Raw genomic sequence first — 27,953 nt, forward strand, 5'->3', positions numbered from 1 at the left:
TTATATGCATCAATTAAAGAGCACACCAGGTACAAACTCCTTTCAGGGCACCAGTGAAAAGGACACTCCTCACTCACAACCACTAAGTAGACCTTAGCAGAAATCTCTAGAATATTGCCCAGCTTGCAGAGCAGAACTTTTCCCTACATATCCACTCCTGGAAATGTGCTCAATATGCTATTATAACTTTTCAAGTACAGTTCTTAGATCTAGTGACAATAAAACCAAAAGTTTAGCTGGAACTACCACCTGATAGGCATGGTATAAGAGGCAGAAGTTTAACCACATACGACTTAAGTTTGGTAAAAGTACAAGGCTACCTCTCACAAATCAGCAAACATTCTGGAGAAGTGGTTTTCAACCACAGCCCCACCTGAGAATCCTGGAGGAAGATTGACAATAGTTATGCCTGGACCCCATCCCCAGAGATTCAGATTCGATGGTGGGTAGGGGCTGTGCTGGGCACTTTTTGTTTTTAAAGCTTTAAACAAAGGGGAACATGTAGCATTGATTGGCAGGCTCATTTCAATTGGATGAGCGAGTAAACAGAATTACCCCCTCTCCTAACAGGAGTGCCAATCTGGCTTATTTGGCAGGACAAGCAGTGAAAGAGAAGGCTTCCCTGAGCCCCTCTCCACAGATGGCAAGAAACAGCATGTCTGCTCAGATGGACTTCAGCAAATGCAAATTGCGACCTTTTCCTTAAACAGCACCATTGAATCAGTGGAGCTCCTGACAGTCTCCTTGAGGAAAGGGATTTACAGAGCAGTTTCTGGGGAGCATTAAATGTAGTCATTGTGGCATGAGGAGCAAGTAGCCTGCGCTCTTGTGGGTGCATCAAACCCCACGTCTGTCCTCATTATCAGCCTTAGCAAAAACCAAGCAGCCACATTCCACCAAAGCCTCACAGAGCCAATACTATCAGCGGAAATCACTTGGCTGAGAAAATGTCAGAAAGTGTGTCACCAATTTTCTTTCAGTGATTGGAATTTTTTGTCGTTTGACCTTCTCTATGTTATGACTGAAGGTTAGGTTTTGCTAACACTTCATACTATAAATCCTAGTTTACTGTCAAACAGCATAGTCTCCTCCTGATCCAGTATGTTTCTCAGTAGTATTTATTCACCCTAGAAGATGAATAGAAAATCACTCCAACCTGTCCCACCAAGGTTCCTGAAGACTTTAGGATTATTCCACGTCAGGTTTAGGATGACTCTGGGGCAGCTCAGTCACAATGGAATAAGCAAGGATAAAATACTGATTTGAACCCTGCTGTCATTTACGACGTGCAACGGGCAGGTCCCTTCGTTTTCCTAAGCCTCAGTCTCAAGCACAGAGTGCAGTTACGTGAGTTCAGTAATGTTAAAATACCTTAGAGCAGTACCTGGGAAAGAGTACTTAAAAAAAAATCTGACTCTACCTAGCTGGAAGTTAGCCAGAAAATAATCAGCCTGTGGCTCATATAAATGTTCAAAAAAAATATTTATTTATAAAAAATACAATGGGATAAGTTTATGCTGAGAAATGCAGCAATAAATACAGTTGAAGAAAACAGAGCAACTCTACATTGATACATTGGCACAAACAGGAAGAGCAGAGGCACCCCCAGACCTAAATGTCTGCAGGCCGACTGTACATGCTCCTTCAGAAACACCACTCAGAAAAGATCTGTCAGCTTGGGTAAGAGAATGAGTACACATATAATCACAAATGCACACTGATCATGACTTTATTTAAAAATTAGCAAACAATACTGTAGAAACATTGATATGTAAATTTCTAAAATGCTGCATCTTAAATTTAATTGGCAAAGACCACATTTAGCTATAAGCATGAGTTTAGTCTTCCATGTAGAAACGAGATACTAAACTGTAACAAAAAAAAATAGGTTCCTATTGTTTGAAAATACCAGTTTAAGTAGAAGATTGTAAAAATGCATAGATCTTTCATAAAAGAATTGACTGTACAAGAGTACTCCCCTTTCACAGTATTCCTTTTTACTTCATATGAAAGTTATCGGTTATGCTGTAGGATTTAACTGTTACAGCACTAAAAGGCAACTATTTAGGGAAGAGGCAGAAAAGGAAAAAGGAATGTATGTAAGGCAATATTTCTTTTAGGTACAATAAGCATAATAGTGTTTTAGGAAGACAAGATAAAAATTACTCAAGGCTAGCTTGGTTCTCACTGAATAAAAACAATGGCTAAATACTGAGCTGCTCTGTGTGAATCTAATAATCAATGCCTTGGTCGCCATATTGGTAATCTCTGGGGTAGTCATCTTGGTACTCGCCATGATATTCATCTGGGTATTCTGCCTGATAATCACTATCACTGATTTCCGACCCATTTGTTCCTGTTCCTTGGCTTCCATTGTGAATGACAGGTTCTGTTGGAGCAGCACAGTATTTGGGATCATATACTTGCCGCCCCAGCCCATACACACTCATTCCTTTCTGGGAAGCGACTTTGTTGGTACCCATCTGTAGAGAAATTGTCGAGTTGTCCACTGGCTGTAATGTTAGCTTCTGATCGTAGATGTCTCTCCTGGTACCCGGTGCTAACATCCCCGCCTAGTATGAAAACAGAGTAGAAACGTTAAAACAGCAACTAAAATCCATTCTTCTGCCTATTCGATGAATTATGAAGTTCACATTGAATGTGAACACTAATATAATAACTTTAATTGGGTTAGGTAAAGCTAGCCTACCAAAATACCGCAATGCCGAATCTCTCTTATGAAGCAATATTCATTGGCTTTCAAGCTAGGTCAGCCCCTCCTTATAGCTCTGCTATGAAACTGCTATATGGCCTCAAACAAGTTAACTTGCTTTCAGTTTTAGGTTTCTCATATGCAAAATGGAGACAATGCCACCTGCTTTGGATTTAGGAGAGGATTAGACATAAAGAATGAACAAACAAAGCAGAATGCTGGCACACCTGAAAGTTCCATTTCAATGCCTACTATGACTATGTACACTATCCAGGTTACCAATTTCAAAAGCTTAGAATACATTCAACAAAAATTCTGCTGCGGGGCCGGCCCCGTGGCCCAGTGGTTAAGTTCAAGCGCTCCACTTCGGTGGCCCAGGGTTTTGCTGGTTCGGATCCTGGGCGCAGATATGGCACCGCTCACCAGGCCATGCTGAGGCGGCATCCCACATGCCGCAACGAGAAGGACCCACAACTAAAAATACACAACTATGTACCGGGGGCTTTGGGGAGAAAAAGGAAAAGTAAAATCTTTAAAAAAATTCTGCTGAGCAGTCCTTAAGGGCTCGAGTCTTTCAAAAGGCTCTAAGACACTGAAGAGCCAGCCATTTCAGAGCAACCGCGCCCCTCCTGTTCAGAGTACAGTGACTCAAGCCTCATTTCTCCATTTGTGCCGAGCACACACTCCCAGATTTAATCAGTAAAAAAAAAAAAAGCAAACTTGAGCGGCAGCAATGAGAAAGACAATGCCCCCTGTGGCAAGATGTGTTCCATAAAGGGCAAACGACAGCAAATCTCATCTTGGGTCATGAAGAAAAAGCTTTTTCAAACCTTATCCCCATTCTTGTTGGATGTGAGACCTGTCTACTCTCAAATGGTTCTAGGAAGCTCCTGAGGTGCTGGTGATCTATTTTCAACGGGAGATACTTCCATCTGTGTGGTATTAGAATGCCGGCGTTCTCACCGTGCTCAATTTCCATCTACTCAGTCACACATTTAACAGGAATGCTAGCTAAACAGTTCTTAGCGGAACACCAGATAATTTTACCATCAAGTTAACTACAGGCACCTTTAAAAATAAAAGTCAGAAGCATTAGAATGAGCAATTTACTTGGATTTGGAGCAAGAACACTGTAATAAACGTATCTTTTTTCTTCTGGTTAGGTAGAAAGGCCAGCTGTTCTAACTGCCAACAAAAGCTATGAGCCACATCATGCTTGTATTGCTACAGAAAAGGTCCTTTGATTCTTTTGCTTTCTCACCAAAAGCTACTTTCCTGAAGGAATATACTCTAAACATACCATACAAAAAATACCTACTTGAATTAATAAGACTAAGGTAAGTGCTAATTTAAATAGCCCTTTTCATACTCTTTGCTACAAGTAGAAAAAGGTATTGCTTACCTGGCTGGCTCCTTTGTTGGTGCCCATCTGCAGACTAATCGTGGTCTGGTCAAAAGGTTTGTCAGTTTGCATTTTGGGATCATAAAGATGCCTCCTAGTCCCATAGGCTGTCATACCTGCTTGGCTGGCGCATTTGTTGGTTCCCATCTTTTAAGTTAAAAATAAAATTAGTGCTAATTATCAGAAGTCAACAACATACATGAAGCAAACAAAACTTCTCTTCTACTAAAAAGATGGGAGGGGCACAACTGACTAGTCCCTTCCTGCGCTGAGGCTGCAGTCAACTAGGCACAAAATCTCTCTGCTTCTACAAAGGACTTTCAAGCTGCTCACTCTAAAAAGAAAAATTTCCAAAAAATTCCCAAAACCTCACAACATAATCAACCATATAGAAACATGCACACAGGAAGAGATGAATAGACACACAAAAAGTTATTGCAGTGGCAAAATTATGAATAATTAATTTCCTCTGCTACTCTCTGTAGCACAGATAAGCAAATTAAGGGGTACCTGCTTCAGCCATTTAAAGGGACAGAGCAATCTCTAGCTAGACAACATGCTTTTCTACTCCACACATGTTCTGTATAAAATGTGAGAGCAAGTGCAGGTGTCTTCTCTGGCAGCTTAGCAAGGGCCTCTTCAAATTTCATCAAAATCACCATTTTCATGGGAAAAGAAACATGTTTTATTCCTCCAACTCTCATGTCACAGGACAGAGTCGGAGAGGCAGAATGAAGAATCTGAACTCAACCAAGTTCAGACAAACAATAACTTCTCTTCCCCACTGAGAATAATATGGCTTCAGGACCAACCAGTACACCCTGCTCTACTGGTTGGGGACACATTTCTACTGTTGGTCTTTTTTCCTTAAAAACAAGATTTATTAAAGGAAAACTTTATTACTAAAAGTAAAACCTGTTCAATGGAGAAGACAGAAAAAACAGATATAAGCAAAAAGGGGGGAAATCATTATAATCCTTTCAGACATTCACTGTAAACACGCGTATATCCTTCTAGCTTTTTTACCTTACGTGTCTGTGTATATATCTATAGAGACACATGCATATAAATATACATATACATACAAAAACATGCATGTGCAATTTTAAAATAAAAATTGGCATCACGCTGACCATAGTATTCTATAACCTGATTTGTTTTCCTTAATCTTTGAACTCGTCTATCAATTTTACATGATTAGTTCCTTTTATGGAGTTACCATAATATAAACGACCGATTACTGTTCAGGAATTCAGGTTTCCAGCTTCTTGCCATTGACACAATTTTGTACTGTATAAAAATACATGTATATGTCAATTATACCTCAGTAAAGCTGAAATAAATAAATCCACTCACGCAGACCCGGTTGTGACAGGGGCACTGTTACCACGTAGCTGTGGGACAGTGAAGCCCACAGCACACTGGGCATTTAGCAGTGGTGTTTCTGTGACACTCTCCAGGGGAATGATATGAAGGGAAAAAAATACCTGAACTAAGTATTCCCCTGGACTGACAGATTCTAACAGTGCCTGGCTGCTGTATCATGATTTACTAATGTAAATAAATGACTCTAACACTGAGGTTTTGTAAAATTGCTTCATTTGGTCATTAACATTTAGGAATTTATAGTGTTTTCTTAAAAAATAAGACAATGTAATTAGGGGAAAAAAGCATTTCCTGGAGAAACAACTGTCAAGTCAGATGGCATGTCTGAGGTTTCTTCTAAAACCAACATCGTCTCATGGGCTTTAAATGGACATCAACTGTATAAACCACATCTCCATCCCCAAACCTACATTATGGTCTATCTGCCTAGTCCTCACTTAGGAGAGACACTTTGTATGGTGAGAATTAATGACAGTGAATAAGTAACTGATTAAGCAATACCACGTTAGTTACCTGCAAACCAATTACACTCTGGCCAGCCTTTAATTTTCCTTCATCAAAACGTCTTGTTTGTTTTTCTGCATACTTAACTCCAACGTCAATGGTTGTATGGAATCCTTTTGTTTTAGCCTAGACAGAAATATGTACACTCAGTGAAAAGGAACACTTAAATGGAGATTTTTGCCAACAGAGTTTTACAGAAGGAATAACAAAGAAATGATGCTGTCAATAGATGAAGGGTTTCACTTGGTAAGACCCAAATGAGGGGTGAAAAATATACTTAAGGTCACAGTGTACCTCGGAAGTGTGAATATTCTATTTAAGCTTCCAATACAAGGCAGTTGATGGCAGCAGCCTTTCCACAAACCTAATAATTATGGAAGAGACCGGCTCCTCCCTGCCTAGTCTGAACTCCGAGAGGAAAACAAACACAACTCAGCACCAACAGAGTGGAGATTTTTTAACCAGACATTAAAGACATTTACGTACCAGACCTGCTAGAGCCACCAGCGTAGTCTGAACCTGGGTCATGTTTCCATTCTCAAAAAGATCATTTGCTTCAAATATGTCATGTGGCTTCATACCATAAGCCTGAATAGCTTTAATAAAGTTGCCAATATTCTCCAACTATAAAGAAAAACAGCCACATAACTTTTGGAGCTAAATATTGACATTCATATTATCTGAGAATTCTACGTCTCCCTGACTAGTTACAGGACATCAGGTAGAAAGTGACTTGGCAAGGATTCCTGACCAGATACATATGAAGCACAGTTCTCTTTGGAAAAAGAAAGAGTGTTTCATAGTAGGTCACATAATGTTCTTTTTAATATTTTTAAGCAGTCAAGTTTTTTCAATTCTTTAAAGGCAAGTTCTTCCCTACATGTTTTCAAGAAATCTGTGTCAAAGCTATCCAGGGCTGGAATTTTCTTTGTCTAAGGTACACAATTACTCACATTAATAAATAATTTATTATGGTTTAATTTTAAAAATAAATTTGTGGTTACTAAATGCTCTTATATCTCAAAACATATAGTCAAGAGTAAATATCCAATGTTACTTAACCATACGCATTCATGAATAAGACTATGCTTAATACAGTGTTCCACAGTCAACCATTAGTTATTATGTTAAATTCCTTGCTTTTTCCCCGGTTTATCCTTATGGTCTAATTTGTATTTCTCTGTGTAAGCTATGTCAAATCCCCTGAGAGTAGACAGACTATTAGAAAACTTCTAAGCTAACCATCTACTAATCACAGAACTCATTCTAATTATGGAAACATTAAAAATAACATTGTGAAAAACAAAATATAGTCATGTGCACACATTTCTGCTAAAATGTCTATTTTAAACCTGTAATCAAGTTTTCGCTGCATAAAGTGTAACCAACTAGAACCAGAGGTTGCTGGTTTGCCTGTTACCTGAGGCCAGTTTAAGGAGGACTCGTTGACCTTCTTCACTGAGCCTGGCTGTAGCTTGTTAATGAGTCTGAAAAGAAAAGTGTGACACCTTATTTATTGGTCACACAAAAACAAGGACTGGAATGTAAAGTTGGTTCCTTTAACATCAGCAAAGGAAAGCATTAAAAACATTTGCAGAATATCAAGGTTTGACACCCTGGACTAGGAAGGAGGGCAAGACAGAGGCCTGTGGAAAGGACTGGAAGAACAAAATGGCCACATCAGGGCCAAAACTCACTCGCAGAGGATTATGCCATCTTTTAAGCCCAGCTGAAAGTTGGTGCCAATGCTCATGCCTGTCACCTCTTCTATCCAATTGCGAAGATCTTCTTCTGCCTGGTGATCATACTTGGAAGCAATCTGAAATACAAGTTATCTAACTTTAGAAGAAGTTTCACTAAAGCAGCGAAACTGCTGACGTATGACTTGCTCTGCTTTAATTATCCATTGAGACCAAAGCTGCAATGTGCAGTAAATTATATACACTGGAGTTCACTGGCTGACACAACCAATTATTACAGCTTCAGTAACTAATAAAAAACTTCTGGTGAAGGTGCAGCATACAAAATCTTGAACAGCACATGGAGAGAGGCTGGGACTGAGGAGAAAATATGGATCAAGATAAGACAGACTCCCATTCATGACACATAGGAAGTGACAAGGGTTAACAGCGGAGAACAATATGGCACCAGCCATATTAAACTTAAAAAAGAGTGGTAGGATTCTGACACATGCAACTATTTTACACAGTATGGCAACTGGCCAGGACATATCAGTCTAATAGTCTTGTTGTCTGGAAAGTTATGATGTTTCTATGCCTTCTATTCAGCCAAATACACACTACATCCTACACACACACTCTTCCCTCAGTACTAATTACTGCACTTACAGTACAATACTGAAATTGTTTACGTAGTCTATACCATAGGAGACTCCTCACAGGAAGGAAAAGTATTTAATTCATTTTTCAACCCTCAGTACCTAGCACTGTACCTAACACCCAAACATTTAATAAAACTAAAAGATAATGTATCTCTTTACTTACAGAATTCTACGATAAAGGCAACATTACCAACACTGATGCTATACTATTGTATATGCTAAAACTACCTACTAAACACAGGTTTTGAAAGATCTCTTCAGGATAAGATGATAAACCTCAATTTTTAAAAAAAATAATAAAAGGTAAACAAAATACTGTTAAAGATCACATGCTCAAGTTCTTAAAGCTATTCCTTGTCCTTGGGTCCTTAAAGAGGCTGGTCAATCAGAGTTATTAGAAGAACATGGCTGGGAAGAAGGAAAGATTATGTGTCATTTTTCTCGTTAGCACAGGTGAAAATGCCAGCAACATGTAGACAGTGCCCAGAGGATGGAGATCGCGACGAGCTTGGGAGTCAGTTCCGGCATTGGTGAAAATGGAAATGGTTTGCTTCTGTAAAACATGATTAGGTTTAATTACTGAAAGAAATGAAATGGCATGACATTTCAGTCTTTGAAAGGTCCTCTGAGTTCTAGTCTCCAGCAGTCACAGAGGAGCCCTCTCCCCTCCCCGACCACCAAAGGGTGAGGCTTCTGCTTCAGCCCTGGAGGCAGATGACTTCACTAATTACTGTGTCATTTAGGGAGACGGCAGTCCTCGATCATTTGCATTCTCCTCCGGAGTTGGAGAAATGGCTCTACACCTTTGACAGAATAACGGATGATTTATTTAAGCTGTAGATTTACTTTACCAGGATTACAAATGAAAATTCAATGAGTTGATATCTTCATATTAAGATAACTAACACTGTGCAATGTTTCCTGGATCAAATTTTGGCTTGGAGGTTAGTTTATAAAAGACGGTTTAGGCACAATGTAAAGCTATTTCCTAACGTGTGGTAATTTCCTGCCCCCTGTTAACTCCTGTCCCCTAAAAACCACATATCTATTCTGATTTCCTGCCGGTCTGGGTTACATGGGCACCTGGATGTGGGAACAGGGGAGGAGGAGGTTGCGATGCTGGAAGGGTTTACCACAGGGACACACCAGCGTCTGGTCAGCAGGAAGGAGCCATTACACCTCAGACAAATATTCTCGGATAATCTATCTCATCAAACATGTCTATTTACGTATGGTACTCTTAGAAGACAAATATAAATTGGTGCAAAAAAATTAAGACTTGGCTATATTTTCACACAGGAGTCTTGTTCCAGTTGGCTAGAAAAAGAAACTCTGTATATAAATTTGGGGGTCGAGGTATGGATGGAAAGGAACAGGCAAAGAAGAAAAGGAGAAACTAGGACTCCTCAGGCACTAGCTACGGGAAGCAACCCCTCAGAGGGAGTTGAATTTTTGCCCACAGCGAAGCACTCTCAACGGGGAGATACATTTCAATAAATCTAAAAACAAACCTGATGCGTTAGGGTAGGAGGGGTCCTGCTCTGGCTCCACCCATCTTACTATGGGCCATAAGTCAATTCATCTAACTTCGGACCCATTTCCTGTCTGTACAACAGGAAGGATGAATTCAATGAGAGCACCAGGTCTCTTCCCATTCCAAGTTGCCTAAACCATTTGGTCAATCAGCAAAAATTGGAAAGAAATTCTTTCTCTTCATTTTCTCAAATGTAGAGATGGAAGTTATGGTGGAGAGCTTTTGGGTTTTTGTAGGGTGATGGTAATTCTTAACCAAATGAGACCAATTATTCTTCAACCAAAAAAACATAAAAGCATATTTATGTTTCCTTTGTTCAAAATGTGTCTGACAGATTCAGTGCCATGCCCCAAACCACAAAGGGATTACAGATCTAACTTGAAATATCCCAGTAGGAACGCCAGAAAGAAATTTCCATCTCCTCTGTTGACTGTTCTCATCAAGCGAGTCAAGAGAGAAAAATCAAGGACTGGAGTCAGACGGACCCGGGTTCAAACTCTGACTCCCCCTGACTAGATGGAGATAGGGGGAGCTCTGGATGGCTGACTCTGTCTGAGACTTAATGTAATACACACACACAGAAAAAATTGGCAAGCACACACATGCAAAGCTCAAGACCCCAAATGGTAAACTAAAAATGAAAACTAGGTATGCATCCACATCATGGGACTGCTGGGTTTCACTCGCGGTTTTCCTTTAAGTGAAGGAGCAGCAAGGATTTTTCTACCCAAGTACTGTTAATATATTTTTTTTAAAGTGAGCTTTCTGTAGGAATGTGTACTTGGTTTTTTTTTTAAGTTTGAAATGAAAAAACCCAAATTCTTATGAAATCATCTAGGAAAAAAACCTATTGCAAATTGTCTTTTAGCTCCTGGCCTGCAGCACTGTTCCACAGGACACAGAAATCTTAAGTGTTTCCCTTAAAAGTATATGAGAACACAACCCAAGCAAGTATCATTAGATTCTTTAACTACAGAGGTTATTTTTGAACTGTTTGATATACACACATTTTAAAATTGAGAGCAATTAAAAATAAAAAGTAAGCTTTAGCCAATAAAATTTATTCAGCATTTTCATTTAAAAATGCTTTAATTTCTAAACACCAGGCAGAAAATGCTGACATATTTCTTCCTTGCAACAAGAAAATTTAAAAATTACTTAATCTTATCTCATTAATACCTCATGGAAATTTCACTGTAATTTGTTTAAAATCACTCTTCCAAGTTGTTTATAAACATCATTTATCAACACATATAAACATTATTAGAAAATCATCTTCAAGATTTATCGGGCCTTCCCAAGAGACTTCCACTCTTTCCACCTGGTCCTCCCGAGTCCACAGCTGCCCCTTCTTCACCCGCCCTGTCCCCTTTCCCCAACACCCGGCATTCTCTCCAGCAGCCTCCCAGCCCTGCTTTGGTCAAGGCACACGTGCGACCCACTCGTGTGCACTCTCTGGGAAGAACACCTGCCGAGGTCCTCACTGCCGCTCAACAACACTTCCCTGGCCAAATACAATCAAAAGGCACCGAAAATAGAGACTGAAAGAAAGCCTTTGGGGCATTTAATCCTGCGATCAGCCACTGCGCCCCCGGCTGCGGGCACCTGCCAGTGTGCCTCTTTTCCTTCCTGCGCCTGTGCGCGGGCTCCGGCCCCGGGCGGCTGCAGCCCTCTGCTCTTCCCTTGCTCTCTGCTCAGCACAGCTAAGAGCACCCGTCCGGGGTCACACTCAGGTTCAGAGGCAGCTCAGATCTTTCAAGCTGCGTGACCTATCCTTTTGATTTCTACAATAACACAAAATTACTCAATTGTCACAAAAAAACCCAAATGGTACAGAAGTTTGTACAGCCTTCATTCTCAGTGGGGGTGAGACGGCCCCCCAAAGAGGTGAAAACAACCTTAGTTACTAAAATAATTTTGACCTCCCTAACAAACTATTCCTTTGCATAAAATTTGGTGGGGGTCTGGCCTGGTGGCATAGTGGTTAAGTTCCTGCACACCACTTCACTGGCCTGGGGTTCCAAGGTTCCCTGGCATGGACCTACGCACTGCTCAAGCCATGCTGAGGCAGTGTCCCACATATAAAATAGAGGAAGACTGGCACAGATATTAGTTCAGGCACAATCTTCCTCACCAAATTAAAAAAAAAATTGGTGGGAGTGAGGAGGCAGTTAGGACAAACATCTAAAAAGGGTCTTTGGGAAACAGATGATGAAAACAAGGTTGAGAAACACTGAGACAGAAAAAGCAAGTGTCTCTCTTCACCCCTCTCCCCCAAATCCTACTCCCTCCCCACACGTAAGCTCCTATCTGCCAATTCCTCTTCCAGACCACGGGCACCACCGTATTACACAGAATCACTGGACAAAATGGCAGAAGAATGAGATGCCCTCACAAACACCAGCCCTGAGGGCCTAAACTTGCTAACAGAGAAGGGAGACTCTCAATCAGATAAAAAGCCTGCTGGTGCTAAGAAGGGGCCACGCCCTTCCTGCCTGGAGGTCTGAGAAGTCTCCCTCTCAGAATCCCTAACAGGAGATACACTGAGAAGGGAAACCGAGCTTCAAAAACATCTCAACAACCAACTCGAAAGTGCGAGTCCTGCGTCATTTTATGGTGCTTCTCAGTGTAAGCAGGACACATTTAGACAAAGTCTAACTTAGTAAAAAGATGGTGGTGCACCCGGTATGAGGCAGAGTGATAATATTTATGTCCAAGAACTGTGTAACAGCCCCCACTTACACATAGGGACATTCTAGAATCTACTAGAGAATGAAGATGTGTCTTTCTCAAGTATTCCTTCTCACGATGTACTATCACAGCGCTTGTATTATCACAAAGCAGACAGTTCCAGGTTCCTGTCTCTCGTGGTTACAGCAGTGTCCCCCAAATTTCCATAAGGCCTGAACTCTCACTGGGCTCCCTGTTTCGAGCCACCAGGACAATCCAGCAACACCTCAAACTCTCCAAGTAAAATCGTATTCAGTGTAGCTTCCTTCTCTCTCCAGGGTTCCTTGTGTGTGGTGGATTCTTCCTTCAACTTCTTTCTCTGTTACTCCTTCCTTCTGTCCTCCTTCCAATGGCTACTGCGTACCAGGCCCGCTTCAAAGGCAAAGTCTCTGCCCTAAAAGCTTACATTCTAGTGGAAAGAGACAAATGCCTGCTAAATAAGGTGTGTTAAGACACCTGCGAAACAAAAATGAAGTAGGGTATTTAAAATAAGGCAGAACACAAATACAGAGTCCACCACAGTCTCAAAACAGGAACCAAAACAGATCTCCATCTGCAACAGGGTGCCTCTTCCCTTCTCCATCACTGCCATTCTTGATACCTCACGCAAGACAATGAACAGGCTTTAACACTTTTTCACCTACCTTAACCTCCCACCCTATGGATCCTACAAACATGTAAACACCTTTGCAAATGTTTCAGGTATTCACACTGGGAATAGAACAGCCTAAAGAGCACATGTCTTCAAGTCAAACACCAAAAACTTCCAAAAAGTGTGTTCCCAATTCCAGTGTGACCTAAGCAAGTAACTTAATCCTGGTGACCCGATTTCTCACTCATAGTCTCCTTCCTTCCAGAGCCATTGTGAAGACGAAGCCTATTCCATTGGTAAAGGGGAGGCCATCTCAATGCCTGACACATGGCAGAATTAACACTCTCCCTTGATATCAGCTTGAGTACAGAGGTACAAAGCTTTCTATTAACCAAATCCCACAGCAACCTATTCACTTTACTATCTACCATTCAAAAAGAAAGTTCGACTGCAGACAAGCCTATCTCGGATACTGCCCATCACCATTGATGTCCATTCCCATCACCACTCATCCAGATCCTCCTTCCTACCCCTCTCTCTTCACTCCTCTCTACTTAGAATGGCCTTGCATCCCAAATTCTCATTCTTTTTCAGATTATTGCTGATGAAAAGGATGAAGTAACTTTTTTTAAAAGCAGGTTTGTATCTAATGGGGGCAGGGATGGGAATTTGAGAGAAAATCACTTTACATTTGGGGCAATGATGTCAAGGTAGATTGCACGTGGCATGCCTTCCTCCAGGTCATTATAGAATCTAGACTCATTCTACGGTGTGAATTTGCTAAAGATTTGATGGGGAATGATTACATATTCCAAAGCTATAGAAAGTCACATTTGCCTGGGGTAAACAGGAGTGATGCCTAAGGGCATTTTAAAGTTGGATCCTTCTCTGTGAGGTACAGCCAGATCTTCACATCCAGGTTTCAGCATATGGCACCAGCACAATTTTTTCCCTCCAAATATGTATGGGCAAAAAAATACAAACACATTATGATTCAGTGTACGAATACTGTGAAACTGAAAGAAAGTAAAGCTTTTACGTTAACTTAAGAGGAGGTGATCCAATGCCTAAAGCAAATAAATGCTAGGAAAAATGCAGAACAGACAGAACGCCAATTTTGTCTTCTCGATCTAGAAAATGCAGACTTCAGACTACAAAGTTTAGAACACACATAGTTAAAAGCAGATTTTGAAAGTTCAAATCTAAAGAAGGAGGGAGCGAGCACAGAGTCTGGATCCCAGAAGGATCTAGGCTCAGAAGTATCGATTAACAAAGACGCACGTACTGAATAGCTCACGCGGCGTGTGAGAAAGCTCGGCAAACAGCAATAACAGGAACCCAGAGATGGGCCCAGTCCTTCCCCACCCCCACCCAAAAGGCAAGGGCCTCCACCACAGGCTGAAGAGCCTGGCTGTCATGCTACAGTGGACTCCTGAGAGGGTGTGCGGGCACTGGTGGGGCGGAGGCGGGGAGCAGACAGTCATCACCATGAGCCAGCATAGGTATGCAAGGCATATCCAAGAACACCTTTATTCATCTTTGTACCCTTAGGTCCCATGTCTGGCGCACAGTGGGTACTCAATAAATGATTTTTCATCCACTGGTAGTATTACTGGGCTAGGGAAAGGCCGCAGATTTCAAGATCTATCTTGTTACAGAGAGGCATCTGCATTTGAATGCTGCTGGTTTTTAGGGGCATCACATCTCTTTGATCTACACATCTAGTAATCTTAGATGCATCACTAGGGACATATTTGTTTTACTTTCTGATAAAAGTCTCTTATGTCTATGGCACTCCTTAAGTCCAGTTTGGTAACCCTAGAAGTCGGGCCTGGTCAGAAGCAACAACCGTGCCCGCTGTGCTGTGCTGACCGATGTCAAGGCAGGAGGAGCTCCCAGGGACGTGAACCTCGAGGCTGAGATTTACATCTCTTCGCTTCTGTTTTGGTAATCAACAATTTGGAAACTATTGAGAACACTTAGTAAACTTTAGAAAATTAAATTGAGACTAGCTAAAAAGAAACAAAACTCAGATTCAGAAAGATCTTAGCTTAATAACAAATTATTCAAGATATATGTAAAATCCTGCCCCAAAGTTCTAGAATTAACTAGTAATGCTTACTTAGTGAGCCTAAAATAGCTAATGCTACCTTGGTCTGCACAGATCTACAATTCTTTATAAAATACTACTGCTTGCCTTATTCGTTTGATCACAACAGACTCATGAGGTAACCAAGGAAAGGACTAGTTAAATCGACAGGTGTGAGAAGAGTACATGAACTATAAAACCTTAGGCAGTATCACTGCCCCTACTTTGGACAGAGGGAAAATCAACTTGCCAAAGCAAGAATTAGAATCCTCCTGGACAGGGAGGTGCCTGTCTACCTCACCAGGTGATTACGCTGATCAAAATAGAATGAGTTAGTCCTTTGTAGTCAAACAATGGAGTAAGTTAATAATCCCACTGGACCCTGGTAGGTTAAACCATATCTGTGGTATTACTGAGACCAATTCTGAGTGTGCTGCGCTCTAAAAGGGGACGCTGAGAAACCGACATCAGTTTCTAGAAGAGGCAAACTGGATGGGGAAGAGACAAGAAAAATCCTACACAGCCTATTATGAGAGACAGGTTAACCACCAAGAGTGGCTATATATGACCTAGAAGGGACCTTGCGGGCAGGAGATACAGGCTAGTACCATCTAAATATTTAGATGAAGTCACAGAAGAGGGAGTTGGTTTATTCTGAATGCCACACAGAGGTCAGACCCAGCATAAATGTGCAGAAATTCTAGAGAGATGGACTGGAGACAGGCAGGAAGGGAAAGAGAGCACAGGGTGCCAATGACGCGCAGGTGAAGGGGACCCACGAGAAAGCCTGCTTGAGAACATCCTCTCACTTTGGAAGGAAGACAACCTGTCATGAATTTTATGTCACTGTAGAGAGCTTGCTGAAAGGGGACCTTAACAGAAGCCCCACAGGAAAATAGATGAAAAGAGAGATGCTCTTCCGTGATTTGTTTTCTTTCTCACCTCTACAAGATTTAAGGGTCCACCTCACTCATCACAGTATTTGCAGGCATTCAGATTTTTTGCTGCTATCCAGATTTTCAATCACAGTCAAAAGTCAGTCTGAATGTGGTTCCCTTTTCCAGTCCTGGAGCCCGAGAAGACCCTCTCATGAGGTCACAGGGCACCTTCCACACCTCGACAGACAGCCATCTCCACATTTTACCTGATTTCACTTTTCTCCTCAGCAGGCCTCTAGACGCCCCCTAAATAACCTTTGAGTCAGGCATGTGGATAGCACTAAAAAGTTGTCTTTTCTCTTTCCATAATTACAAGTAACATTGTGGCAGTAACTTTTCTGTAGCTTTGGACTGTGTACTCACTGCTCATCAACTATTTAGCAAGTTCGCTTCATAGGAAGTCTCCAAGTCCGTTATGGCCTTAGGAGGCACAAAATCCACCTCCACGGCCCCAAGTGTAAACTGTATCTACAAAGAACTTATCTCTGCCGGTGTGGGAAACCCTCTCCACTCTGAGATCACTGACCACATTCACCCAAGGGCTCCCAGCTGCCTACCCCGAAACTGAGTCAAACACACACCACCGCCTTGCTCTGAGCTACTGATGGGACGGGCAGAAAGGAGCCCAAGGAGAAACAGATCCCAGCCTTTCAGTCAGCCTTCAGTATACCTGGAAGCTCCCCTCAGGGATCCAGATCCAGCTCTCAGATCTGAATGCCATTTCTGCTTACCACAGTGGAGTCTGTCCAGTTAAGAGAGATGGCTTTGCACAACCAGTGAAGAACAGAGTTGAAAGACCTCCTTTGAAAGGTAGGTAGACGCTGGCTAGTGAGATTTCAGAGTCTTACAGATATATTAAGTGTGCAAGATACCATAGTCTTTTTCTCTCATTAGAGGATATGAAATTTCCATTAAAAAGCAGGATGGAATTTCCCATTTCCTCTTTTTTAAAAAAATTATAATTTACCTCATGAAATAGCATACAAGATATATGACACTCAACTTTTTTTTTATTGCAGTAACAGTGGTTTATAACATTATATAAATTTCAGGAGGACATCATTACATTTTGATTGCTGTGTAGATTATATCATGTTCACTACCCAAAGACTAATTACAATCCATCGCCACACACGTGTGCCTAATCACTCCTTTGACCCTCCTCCCTCCCCCCATCCCCTCTGGTAACCACCAATCCAATCTCTGTCTCCATGTGTTTGTTGTTGTTGAGATCATCCGGTATTTAATTTTCTCTCTCTGATTTATTTCACTTAGCATAATACCCTCAAGGTCCATCCATATTGTCGCAAATGGCAAGATTTCATCCTTTTTGATAGCTGGACACTCAACTTTTTGAGACCCTAAATAAAAAGGTTTTTGGTTCAGTTTGCTTTAACGGGGAATATGAAAAAAGATGAAATCAGAAGTAAGATTCAAACACCTGCATGTCATCACGTGCTACACAAATGCCACCAAAGATAGGACAGATGCAAACTAGTATCCAAGCTTCTTATCCACCAAGACAACTAAGAAATAATCAGTTACAAGACTGATAGAGTTCCAAAAAAAAAAAAAAAGGCAGTCTGAAATGGTTCCCTTCGGCAGTGCCTTTGTGAGGTCGTCACAGGGCGCCCACATCTTGACAGTAAAGCTACCTCCACACGCTTCCTGACTGTAATGCAGTCTGAGAGCACAGAAAAGGAGGAAGAACGGAAGTTCCCCTGGAAGCACTGCATCCCCATGGGAGCGCTGCACCCTACACAAAGGGCCCTCAGCGATTACGCTGTGAAGCCTTGAGACACCCAGGCACAAAGAACAACATAAACCCAACTTCGCATCGCTTCCAGATCAAGGGCCAAGGGAATGAGGAGAGAGCAGAACCCAGGCTGCAAAGGGGCCTCAGTAGGACTCAGGGAGAGGCAGCTGAATCCAGTGTATCCCACATGCAGGAGCCAGCCTGGACCATCTCCTCCTATTCCTGCCTCCGATGCCATCAGACATCAGCAGCTCCACGCAAAGAGCAACAAAACAACCGAAACGGAAAAGGAGACTCTTATCCACCTCGGTTCTATGTTTTCTCAGTCCGCTTCCTTCATCATTCCCAGCCTTTCACAGCGAACCTTCCTCCCTCTGCTGCTTTGCTCTCACCCACCATGTATACTGAGCTCTTCCCCTTTGTTTGGCCCATCAATGGGCACAGACTGTTCACTATCTTGTCTGAGACAAGTGCATCTGTGACCGAACCAACTGCCAGCCTCAAACACTGTCCTGTTACTCTCTTATTTCATGACAAACCTCTCCATTTCCTCACTTAGTACTTCTTCCTAACCCCCCGGAAATTTGCTCTACTGAAGAGAATCTCTCAAAAGGTCACAGTGACCTCTCAGTAGCCAAATCCTGTGGCCTGTTTCTAGTCCTCCTGGCCTCTGCGGCACTCCTGGAGGCCCCTCCAATCTCTTCCCCCAGCTTCTTGTTAACGGACACCATCCCACAGCTTCCCTCTCTGGGCTGCCTTCTCCCCTTTGCCTTGAAAGATGCCAATTCTCCTCAAGTTGTGACTTCAGGTTAAAATGGTTAGGAGCATGGGCTCTGGAGTCTGAACATTCGGGTTAGACTCCCATCTCCAACACACCTCAGTTTCCTCACCTGTAAATCAGCGATCCTTAATGGCAATTACATGAGACAGTGGTTAAGAAGAATCGATGACTTAATTCATGAAAATCCTAAGAACTCAATAAATGTCAATCCTCATCCTTCTATTTCTGCTTTGCCAGCCACTCCTGTCCAGACACCAGAAAGATTTCCTCCTTTCAATATATCCTAAGACCAATTACATGACACTATTTGATAGCCATTTTGATAAAAAATAATTTGGATGCTGCCTAAGCTTTCTATTTGAAAAACTATTATCAAATAATTTGTAAGAGAGATGCCCTCACCTCATTCCCAAGCCTCATCCTGCTGCCAGCTCTCACCTGAGTCCGGTGGGGGTGACAGATGGAGTAGGGATCATGAATGTCAATGATTCATGACTTGACAATAAAGAACTACAGCAAGCGACATGAATTTCGACCAGGCTGCTTTGAAATAGTTTTGTTTCTCTAACACCAAGAGGAGATCCACCTTCTCTTTCATACCACTGGTCGGAAGTATCAACTGAATTTTTTAGAGAGCAATTTGGTACTACCTGTAAGAGGTTTAAATGTTAGGTCAAAAGTTACGCACTTTTCTACACAAGTACTTTTAAAGGAAATATCCACCAGCAGGGAAGCCATGAATAAATAATGGAAAGCCATACAGTAGATTATAATTCAGTTTCTAAAACAGTCATACGCTATTCAAAGCTGTACAAGTGGCTGGGTGGGGATAAGAAATACAAAATACTTTCACTTTTTTACTTGTATATTTTCGTACTATTTGCATTCTTCACAACAAATGTTTAATTTCGTTCTGAGGATAAAAAAGAGACAAGGTTCTCACAGGCAAGGAAGATGGCACCCAAGGTAGATGCACTGTCTTCAGGCAGAGAGGACTTGTCCAAAGGTCGTGGGCTCAGCAGGGATTCGGACCCAGGACGGGCTCCAAAGTCTAAGTCTTTTCCTCCCCTGGATGTTCTCCCCTCACCCTCCTAACCAACCAAGAGACGGGAACTCTCTACACTACACTACACACAGAGTGCGCGCTGCCTGCTGGAAGACGATTAACAACAGAGAGCAAGGTGGCAGCTTAGAGCCTCTGGCTTCACAGAAAGTCCTTCCAACTCCTGGAGAAGCGAGAGTGCATCCCAAAGCAGCCCCCACCCTCGCGGTATCAGGCCGAGGCCCCGCGAACATGCTGCGGAGCTGGAGAGCACGGATTCCAAGCAGCCCACGGGAGGCTGTCGTCTCAAAGGGCGTTGCCAGCACGGTTCAAAAGTTCATAATGAGACATTTGGCAGAGACGTCTCAGACTAAAAACACTTCAGTGTTTAACTCTTCCACCGGCCCCTGTGAAAGGCAGCCTTCTACCACATGCATGCACACGGACTGCAGGAAAGGGTGTCAACAGCAGATCTGTCACTGAAAGGAGAAAAAGAAGAAAATTTAAAAAGCAGCCCAGAGAGGAAGAAAATTAGAAACGAAAGCCCACGCCTGCGTGTGTGTGGCTGAGGTGAGGTGGGGGTGAGAGGTTTTTCATACAACACCCAGGTCTCTGAAGAAAGGTAAGGAGAAAACAGAAACGAATGCTCTCCAGTCTTCAGAGAATGGGCCCATTCAGGGGAAGGAAACTGGCCATGTGTGGCCTCTGAAGAGCAGCCCTGGAGTTCCAGCTCGGCTGGAAGGGCCGCAGACCCCGACAAGCTCACAATCTCATGTTTAATATAAGACCAATTTCTATACTTGATTAGAACTAGGATTGCTGCTGCTATTTTTGCATTCAAAGTAGAATCACATGTTTGAATGAGGAGAGACTTACTACACATGGTATTGATTATTTTCTCTCCTTTTCCCCCCACGTGAAACAAAGGGAGGGAGGGAAACTGCAATAATAAAGCGCACACGCTCTCTCTCTGTTTGTGGAGGCTCGGGTAGCAGTAAGCAGGCCGAGAGGCCTGGGACAATGAAGAAAGATCATGTCCAAACATTCAGGAAGAGGGAGAGAAGAACCAACGATGAAATCATAGCCAGCCCTGTCTAGCCACTCCACAGCTAGGATCCCCTGGAAAATGTGTGGGGGAAGAGAGGAAACTAGCTATAAATGCTTAGGTTACATCTTCCGCAGGACTCCATCCAAGCCCAAAGGGCCTCCTCTTTTCTCGCCACTCACATCCCGGATTGCCTGCCCTCCCCACTGCAGAGGGAGCCACACACCCTGAGGCTTCCTGGTCCTGGGGGTGGAAGGAAGATGCTGAAGTTCCCTCCCTACCTCATGGGGAAAAACTAAGAATTAGTCTTCTCTACTCATGGACTTCACACAGGTCTCAGCTGAGGCTTCAGAAGACAATTTAAAACTGAAGTGACAACCAAGATTTTAACCCTAGACGGTAAATATGTTTATCAGTCCACTGTGGAGAATATGAGCCCTATCTGAACCCAAGAAAGGAAAGATGTATCCTGTTTAGTAGGAATCGATCTCTTAGGAAGAAAAAGCCACATATAACCAAGTAAAGCCAAGTCATACCATCGCCAGAAAGCAAGGCCTCGAGCTCGGTACAGAAGTCCACGGCCCTGAGGGCAATGAGGACGGGATGAGAACAGGGTCAGAGACCCCAGGATTTCATGGAGGGAATGCGTTGCAGGATGCCAAGGGGAGGATTCTTGGCTAAGGACTCCGGGCCAGATCCTATCGCTGACACAGAAGTGAAGTAGAGCACCGCTCGTCATCATGGTCCCTTATCTGCCAGAAGCCTCATGTCAGATACAAGCAGATGGGGGAACGAAGGTCTAAGTCCTGGAAATAATCTCAACAGCCAGAAGACAGAAGTTCAGAACACAGGACTGCATCTAACCAGCAGGGCACACACCAGCAAAATGGAACAAGGGCTAACATTTACAGGATCTGTATTTTTGGTTCCAGGCATTATTCTAAACACTTTCAGCGGACTGTCCATCTTACTTATTTCTCCCGACACCCCTATAAAGGCGGGTACTACCATGTCCTTATTTTATCGATGAGACATAGACGAGTTACTTGCCCAAAGTTACAGAGTAAGGGGCAGAACCAAGATTCCAACCCAGTCTCCACGGTGTGCATTCTTGGCCACTAGGTTCTACTTTCTCACTGGCAGGAACCTGGAGCCTACCAGACATCTCCAAGGTCACAAGGATTCCCATGGTCACATGTTTTTATAAAATTTGCAGGATATTTTTGTACTTTTTGTAGTGATGACCTCCCCCCCAAATTGTATAACTTCAGGCCCCACAAATAACCTGAATCTACCCCAGGCTCAAGAAATCCTGAACAAAAACCTGAGCACAAGTAGAATGAGTAACAGTTAAGAGCCCCCCATGGCTAAGATTCAGAGGCAAGGGGAACCACCAGCCCGTGGTATATGCTGTGGGAGGCTAATGCCTAGAATAAAATGAAAGTTACCAAAGAATTCTAAGCACAAGCTCCCTCCCACCACCAGTTGTACTGAGAAGGGAAGTAATGCATTTCCACACTCCCCTGGAAATAATGGCAACGACTGGCGGAAAAACCAAAACCTTCCAACCGTGCTTTTTTATGTCACAGATAATATTAATCATGGTCCCAATACACTTTTAAGTGAAAAGAAAACACTCACTAACCCTCATGATCCCAACCTGGAAGGGAAAAAGGCAAAGGGGACAAGGGATATACCTCTCGTTGATGGCAGTAGTAGCTATGTCTTCGCTGTTGAGGTTCTTTTTGCAGTCTAAGAGTAGAGAAAGGCAGACGTACAATTTCCACAAAGGAAAGAGTGTAAAGAGCTGTGGACCACAGGGCAGTGAAGGCGATAATGATCCTCATTAAAATTCCACAGTAAATAAATCTGATCATTTTAAAGACGAAAAACAGTATTGCTTCTCAATTCACCAAAATGTATTCTCTTTATCTGTTTTGGCCAAGACAGGGAAAAAAAAAAAAAAAAAAAGCAGATAACCCACAACAGCATGTTCCTACCAGGAGAGCAGGCTGGCTGAATAGCCACCATGCAGGTGGTCCTCCGCAGGCATCCCGCAGAGCCTGGCAGAGGGGTCCTCTACTGTCTCTCCCTAATTTGGGAGTCTAAGAAAGAACCTCAGCAACAAAGAAGGATTATCTTAGTGGTAAGTTTTCAATGTAATGTTAACCAATAAACTGCTGAAGAAAAACTAGCTATAAAAATCACCATTCTTCAAAAACATCACTCAATTCCACAAAAACACTAGAGAATTCCCTCACGAAGACTACTCTAACAGGGTTAATTTCCAATTTCTAGAGATAGTAAAATCTGTTCCTGATGGATAAGTTGATTAAATCAACAAAAATTTACTGAGCATCTACTACGTGTCAAGTTATATTCTAGAGATCCTGATTTAATCCATCAGTGAAGAAGACAGGCATCCTTATCGTTGGTGGAAAGAGACAGACAATAAACAAAGAAAAAGTTTTGAATTAAAAACGTATCTCCGGGGCTGGCCCAGTGGCATAGTGGTTAAGTTTGCTTGCTCAGCTTTGGTGGTCCAGGATTCACAGGTTCTGATCCCAGGTGCAGACTTACAGACCGCTCATCAAGCCACGCTGTGGTGGCATCTCACATACAAAATAGAGGAAAATGGGCACAGATGTTAGCTCAGGGCCAATCTTTCTCACCAAAAAAAACAAACAAAAAAAACTAAACCCATCTACAGTTTTCCATGCTTCTGGTGCTCCAGCAGCAAAACAAGGCAGGCCCCTTAGGGTAGGATTTCTATAGCTGGAGTCCACAGTCACCCTGGGGTTACTGATCAGGGGCACTTTTGAAGCAAGTGCTTGTCCAAATGGCACTGGGCAGGCAGGCTAGCAGCGTTTGTGGGACATTTTGGTCCTATTTAACTATTACAACATGATTGTTTAACTCACTCTTCAATGACTTATAATTTTAGTAATACGTCTTCCAAAATGGTTTTCAGCGGATGAGGGCTGCCATTTTGTAATCAAGAAGATTCTGTGAGAAACTGCTCTGCTCCAATCAGACATTCCATGGGAGCAGAAAACTGTCAGTGTGCATTCCAATCCCATTCTTCTTAATGTTTCAGTTAGGATTCCCCCAAAAAACATACCAAGGTGAGATCATTTCAGCTCCACCCTCTCCCCAGACAACTGATTTCCTCCCCTCTCCCTGAGACCTGTAAGAAAGCTTCCTGCAGCATTTGCTCTAGGATTGGCGAGGGCACGCTCCACTGCAGCCTCCTCCACTTTACAAGAAACTACCCTGACTCCAACATCTTGTTCAGAGCCAAGTGTCAGGAAACAATGTGATTCCCCTGAGGACCTGTCATGTTTTCTCATGGCTTGTAAGCCATAGAGGTGTGTTTCCTTTTCATTTTGGTCCCCAAGATGCAGTCAAGGGCCTGGCTCAACTTGCATAATCCGTGTAGGACCTTATTGCTTATGAGTGCTTCCACCACCCCCTCTCCCCGGGCACTGAACTACATACACCAGCTTCTGTATTTTCCTGGACTCTTCCACTCTCTTATGATCTTTGTAGATTGCAAGTTATTGATCCTTCTGTTGATTAAAGAGACGTAGTTCACAGTCCAGGCTGAAGGATTCTACTTTTTAAAGCTGTTTTCAAATATCTTCTTGCCAATTAAAAAGAGTTAAGTTTGTATGTTCTGCCATGTATTCTCATCTTTTCAAACAGTATCTTGTGTTTACAAACTTTTCCCTGAAATCTTACTAATTGAAAATATCTAAGATCAAAGACTTCCTCAATTCATGATGAGCTGCTTTTACAGCCGGAATATAAAAAGACCAAAGTCTTACTTAACACAAATGTCATTCTTAAAGAGGCAGAGATATACAAGTATAAGCAATATAATATTGATACTAATTTTCTATTACTAAGAACTAATAGCTACAAATTAGTCATCGAGTACTTGCTACAAACCAGACACATCTCAAAGATGCGCTGTTTAGCGGTGGTAACTATTATTCCCCCCCATTTTACTGATTAGAAAACCAGAACAGACATCTCAAATAACTTGCCCAACATCATGCAAGGCAGGAAGTGGCAGAGGAGGGACCAGAACCCACGTCTGCTTCATCCAAGGTCCATTCCACACTGCCTCCCCAGGATGTTTACACTTTTTCCTCTTTGTTAAATGACGTTTAAAAAAAAATTGCATTTAAACTACACATCAGTTATGCAATACATTTTTTTTAAAAAAGGCAGGAAGGAATCAAAAGGTGTTCAAACCAAGCAATGTCAAAGTTCATATGCCACAGACCCATTCATCCAGCATGCTGAGCTTTTAGTCGAAATGCAACAGCTCATACGAAGGCCTAGCAGACATGAGTATTTGATTTCCAAGCGCAGAACAGATTAAAACAGCATTACATGAATAATCATGTCAAGAAATGAAAGGTGGATGGCAAAACATAGGGGGTCGGGGGAGGCAGACAATAGTGACTTGTAGTAGAACATCCCTAAGTAGTTCAGTTAAAATTCTTAGAATATTCCAACTTGCTTCTGTGACCTTGGGCAAATCACACCCTTTCTGAGCTTCACCATCCAGATCTGGAAACGATGATGGATAATCCCAGCAATGCTCCCCACCTCACAGGCTGCTCTGCTGTTAAGATCAAAAGACTTCCTATGAAAGGACACTGTATGAAAGGCTCATATAAATGAAAGGGGTTATTAAAAGATGGGTTTGGTGCTTAAAGGGATAAACCCACAGTTACATAAACCCCAAGTTAAAACTAACTTTCCAAAGGTTCTGAAAACTGAGGTTTTACTGTTTGTAAAAATTTATAATAATTATAGTGATCTAGCTTCAGTCTATGCATTTCCTTCAGTCTGCTCAATAATAATTAGGAAAGAGGCAGAAGCTGCTTCACTAATCAGCAAAAAGAAATTAACATGGATATTAACATCCAAGAAAATTAAGTCACTTGAAGGATTGCCAAAGTTATCAGAACCTCATTTACAATGCAAAAGGTGGAGACTCAACCTCTGCCAGCTAAGACTCACAAGGGCGAATTAAAATTAATGTGCACAAGCCAGGCAGGGGTATCACATCCGACAGTTTGGAGCGTCGATTCCTCTGAAAGGATTCCTGAAGATCCGACTGTAAGCCTTGCAAAGTACTGGAACAATCATACACAAACTACTCACTTTTCTGTTCTTTAAAAAAAGCTCAGGAAACTGTCTTCTAATAAAGGAAACACACTTGACAAGGTAAAGCACCTAAACATTCCAATTTTAGATACGTAGACTAAAATCCACTCCCTGCTTCAAAGACTGTTCAGAATTTATTAACGACTGAATTATAATATGATGCGTAGACTCTAACAGGGGGTGAGAAGAGCCATAACTCTCCTTGAGGATTGACAACGGTGCGCTTCATCGCCTCTATACAATGCACTCCACGCCGCAGGCACCCCCAACGCCGGGATGTTACAGCTCGGACAATGCCACTGTATTCCACCAGCGGTGGGACGGTGCGGTGGCAATCCTGACATGCTTCGCCTCCCGGGAGGTTAATGGGAATTAAACCACAGCAGCCCTCCTTTGTGGCGCTTTGGCCAGAACAGCAGAAAGGAGACAATGAGCGTTCTGTGCGCAGTTCCGCGCCGATTGGCTGGTCTCTCCCCCCAGAAACCCCTGATGTCATGGGCTTGGAATGCAGGGAGGGAGGAAGGAAGGAGAGGATTTGGGGAGGGGGACGCCTCTCATCTCTTTCCCAGACCAAAAGTCCCAAAGATAAAACCAACGCATTCTTATGCTAAGCAAAGTGGCAAAACGCAGCCGTAACCACAGCCCAACCGCTCCAAACTACAACCCTCAGCAAATAAACCCTCAACAAAAGCGACCCACGAAGATATCCTTGATATCGTTAAAGTCTAATGTAGTACAGGCTTCTCAGAGTTTTATAAAAAAAAATCTCAAGTCTACAGCAGACAGCACTCCCAGGGCAGCGCGCTCAGGCTTTGTCTGTTTCCCGCAGACGCAGCAGCAATTTGCCACAAGGCACCGAGATTCGGAAACTGCGAAGGGTCCGGGACGGCTCCCGTGCCTCCAGGGTCCCCGAAGGCGGTGGGACGCTCAGCAGGCTCCCTCCCCAGCAAGAGGCAAGGAACAATGGGGGGCCCAGCTTGGCCAAGTAACCGCCCAACTTTGCTAGCGGCTGAATTCGGCCGGGGGGATGGGGTGGGAAAGGTGCAGGGTCGGCCAGCAGCCCTGGTCGGGGCGGATGGCGGGGGCTGCTAGCTGGGTCCCCAGCCGCGCGGACGGGCCCCACCTAAGGGCGAATGACCAGACAGGAGCGCCCCCTTCCCGGAGGGGCGCGTCCTGCAGCAACGGACCGGCTCCTGTAGTCGAAGGCCGGCGCTGCGGGACTCCAGGAGCCCGAGAACGCACCGCCCGCCGCTAGCACCGGCCCGCGGCGCGGGAACAAAGCCAGGGGAGCGCCCGGGAGCCGGCGCCTCGTGCCCGGGAACAGGATGCGGACGCGCGGCAACTCTCGGGCCGCCCCGACGTCTCAGCTTCGCGAAGCCACAGAACCAAGGCGCGGCGGCCAAGCGCAGCCCAGCGTCGCCCCAGTCCCAGGGCCCCCCGGGCGGCGTCTTGCATCCCACCCCCCGCCCAGCGGGGAGGGCCGCCCCAGCCGGGCCCCGGCGTACCTTGTTCTTGACCTCGGCCGAGAGGCCGTAGGAAGGGCCCTTGTTGAAGTGGGTCATGGTGGTTCGGGCGGCGGGAAGCGGCTGAGCTCGGGTCGGGGGGTTCCTCGCACTCGCCTTCCCCGCTCCTCGCCCCGAGGAGAGGCCGCAACTCGAGATGCTCGGAGCTCGCTCCCCTGGGCAGCGCAGGAGATGCCCGGGCGCAGCGGCGGGGCGCGGGCGGTGCCTCGGCGACTCGGTCCGACTGGGGCCCGCAGAGCCTCCCGGTCCGCAGCGGAGTCCCGCACGACTGCCCCCACCTCCTCCCCGGGCTTTCGGGGATTGGGCGACGGGCCCGGCCAATGGAGGGGCGCCTCCTCCCGCCTCGCCGGCGAGGGGCGGGGCGGCCAGCCGGGGGGACGCTCCTTCCCAGCG

The 27,953-nt window shown here is 43.7% G+C and overlaps 2 protein-coding genes across 4 annotated transcripts in view; one reads left to right on the plus strand and one right to left on the minus strand.

Annotated features, from left to right (window-relative positions):
• Window positions 1-2,211, plus strand: part of SLC44A3 (solute carrier family 44 member 3) — an 80,732-nt gene extending 78,521 nt beyond the window's left edge. For 2 of the 3 annotated variants that reach the window (XM_070486872.1, XM_070486875.1), the window contains exon 16: window positions 571-2,211. The gene's annotated coding sequence lies outside the window, so the exon portion shown is untranslated. The remainder of the gene's footprint in view (window positions 1-570) is intronic. The other variant, XM_070486873.1, reaches the window with a different exon arrangement.
• On the minus strand, window positions 1,466-27,953 carry CNN3 (calponin 3). Its single transcript, XM_014836354.3, has 7 exons — window positions 27,543-27,953; window positions 7,703-7,824; window positions 7,426-7,492; window positions 6,492-6,629; window positions 6,015-6,131; window positions 4,116-4,262; window positions 1,466-2,573 (listed from the first exon to the last, which is right to left on the minus strand). Exons 1-7 carry the CDS (start codon window positions 27,597-27,599, stop codon window positions 2,232-2,234), a joined length of 990 nt encoding a protein of 329 aa, XP_014691840.1. The 5' UTR covers window positions 27,600-27,953; the 3' UTR covers window positions 1,466-2,231.

The sequence above is a fragment of the Equus asinus genome, chromosome 16 (assembly GCF_041296235.1).
Source record: "Equus asinus isolate D_3611 breed Donkey chromosome 16, EquAss-T2T_v2, whole genome shotgun sequence".
Lineage (NCBI taxonomy): Eukaryota > Metazoa > Chordata > Mammalia > Perissodactyla > Equidae > Equus > Equus asinus.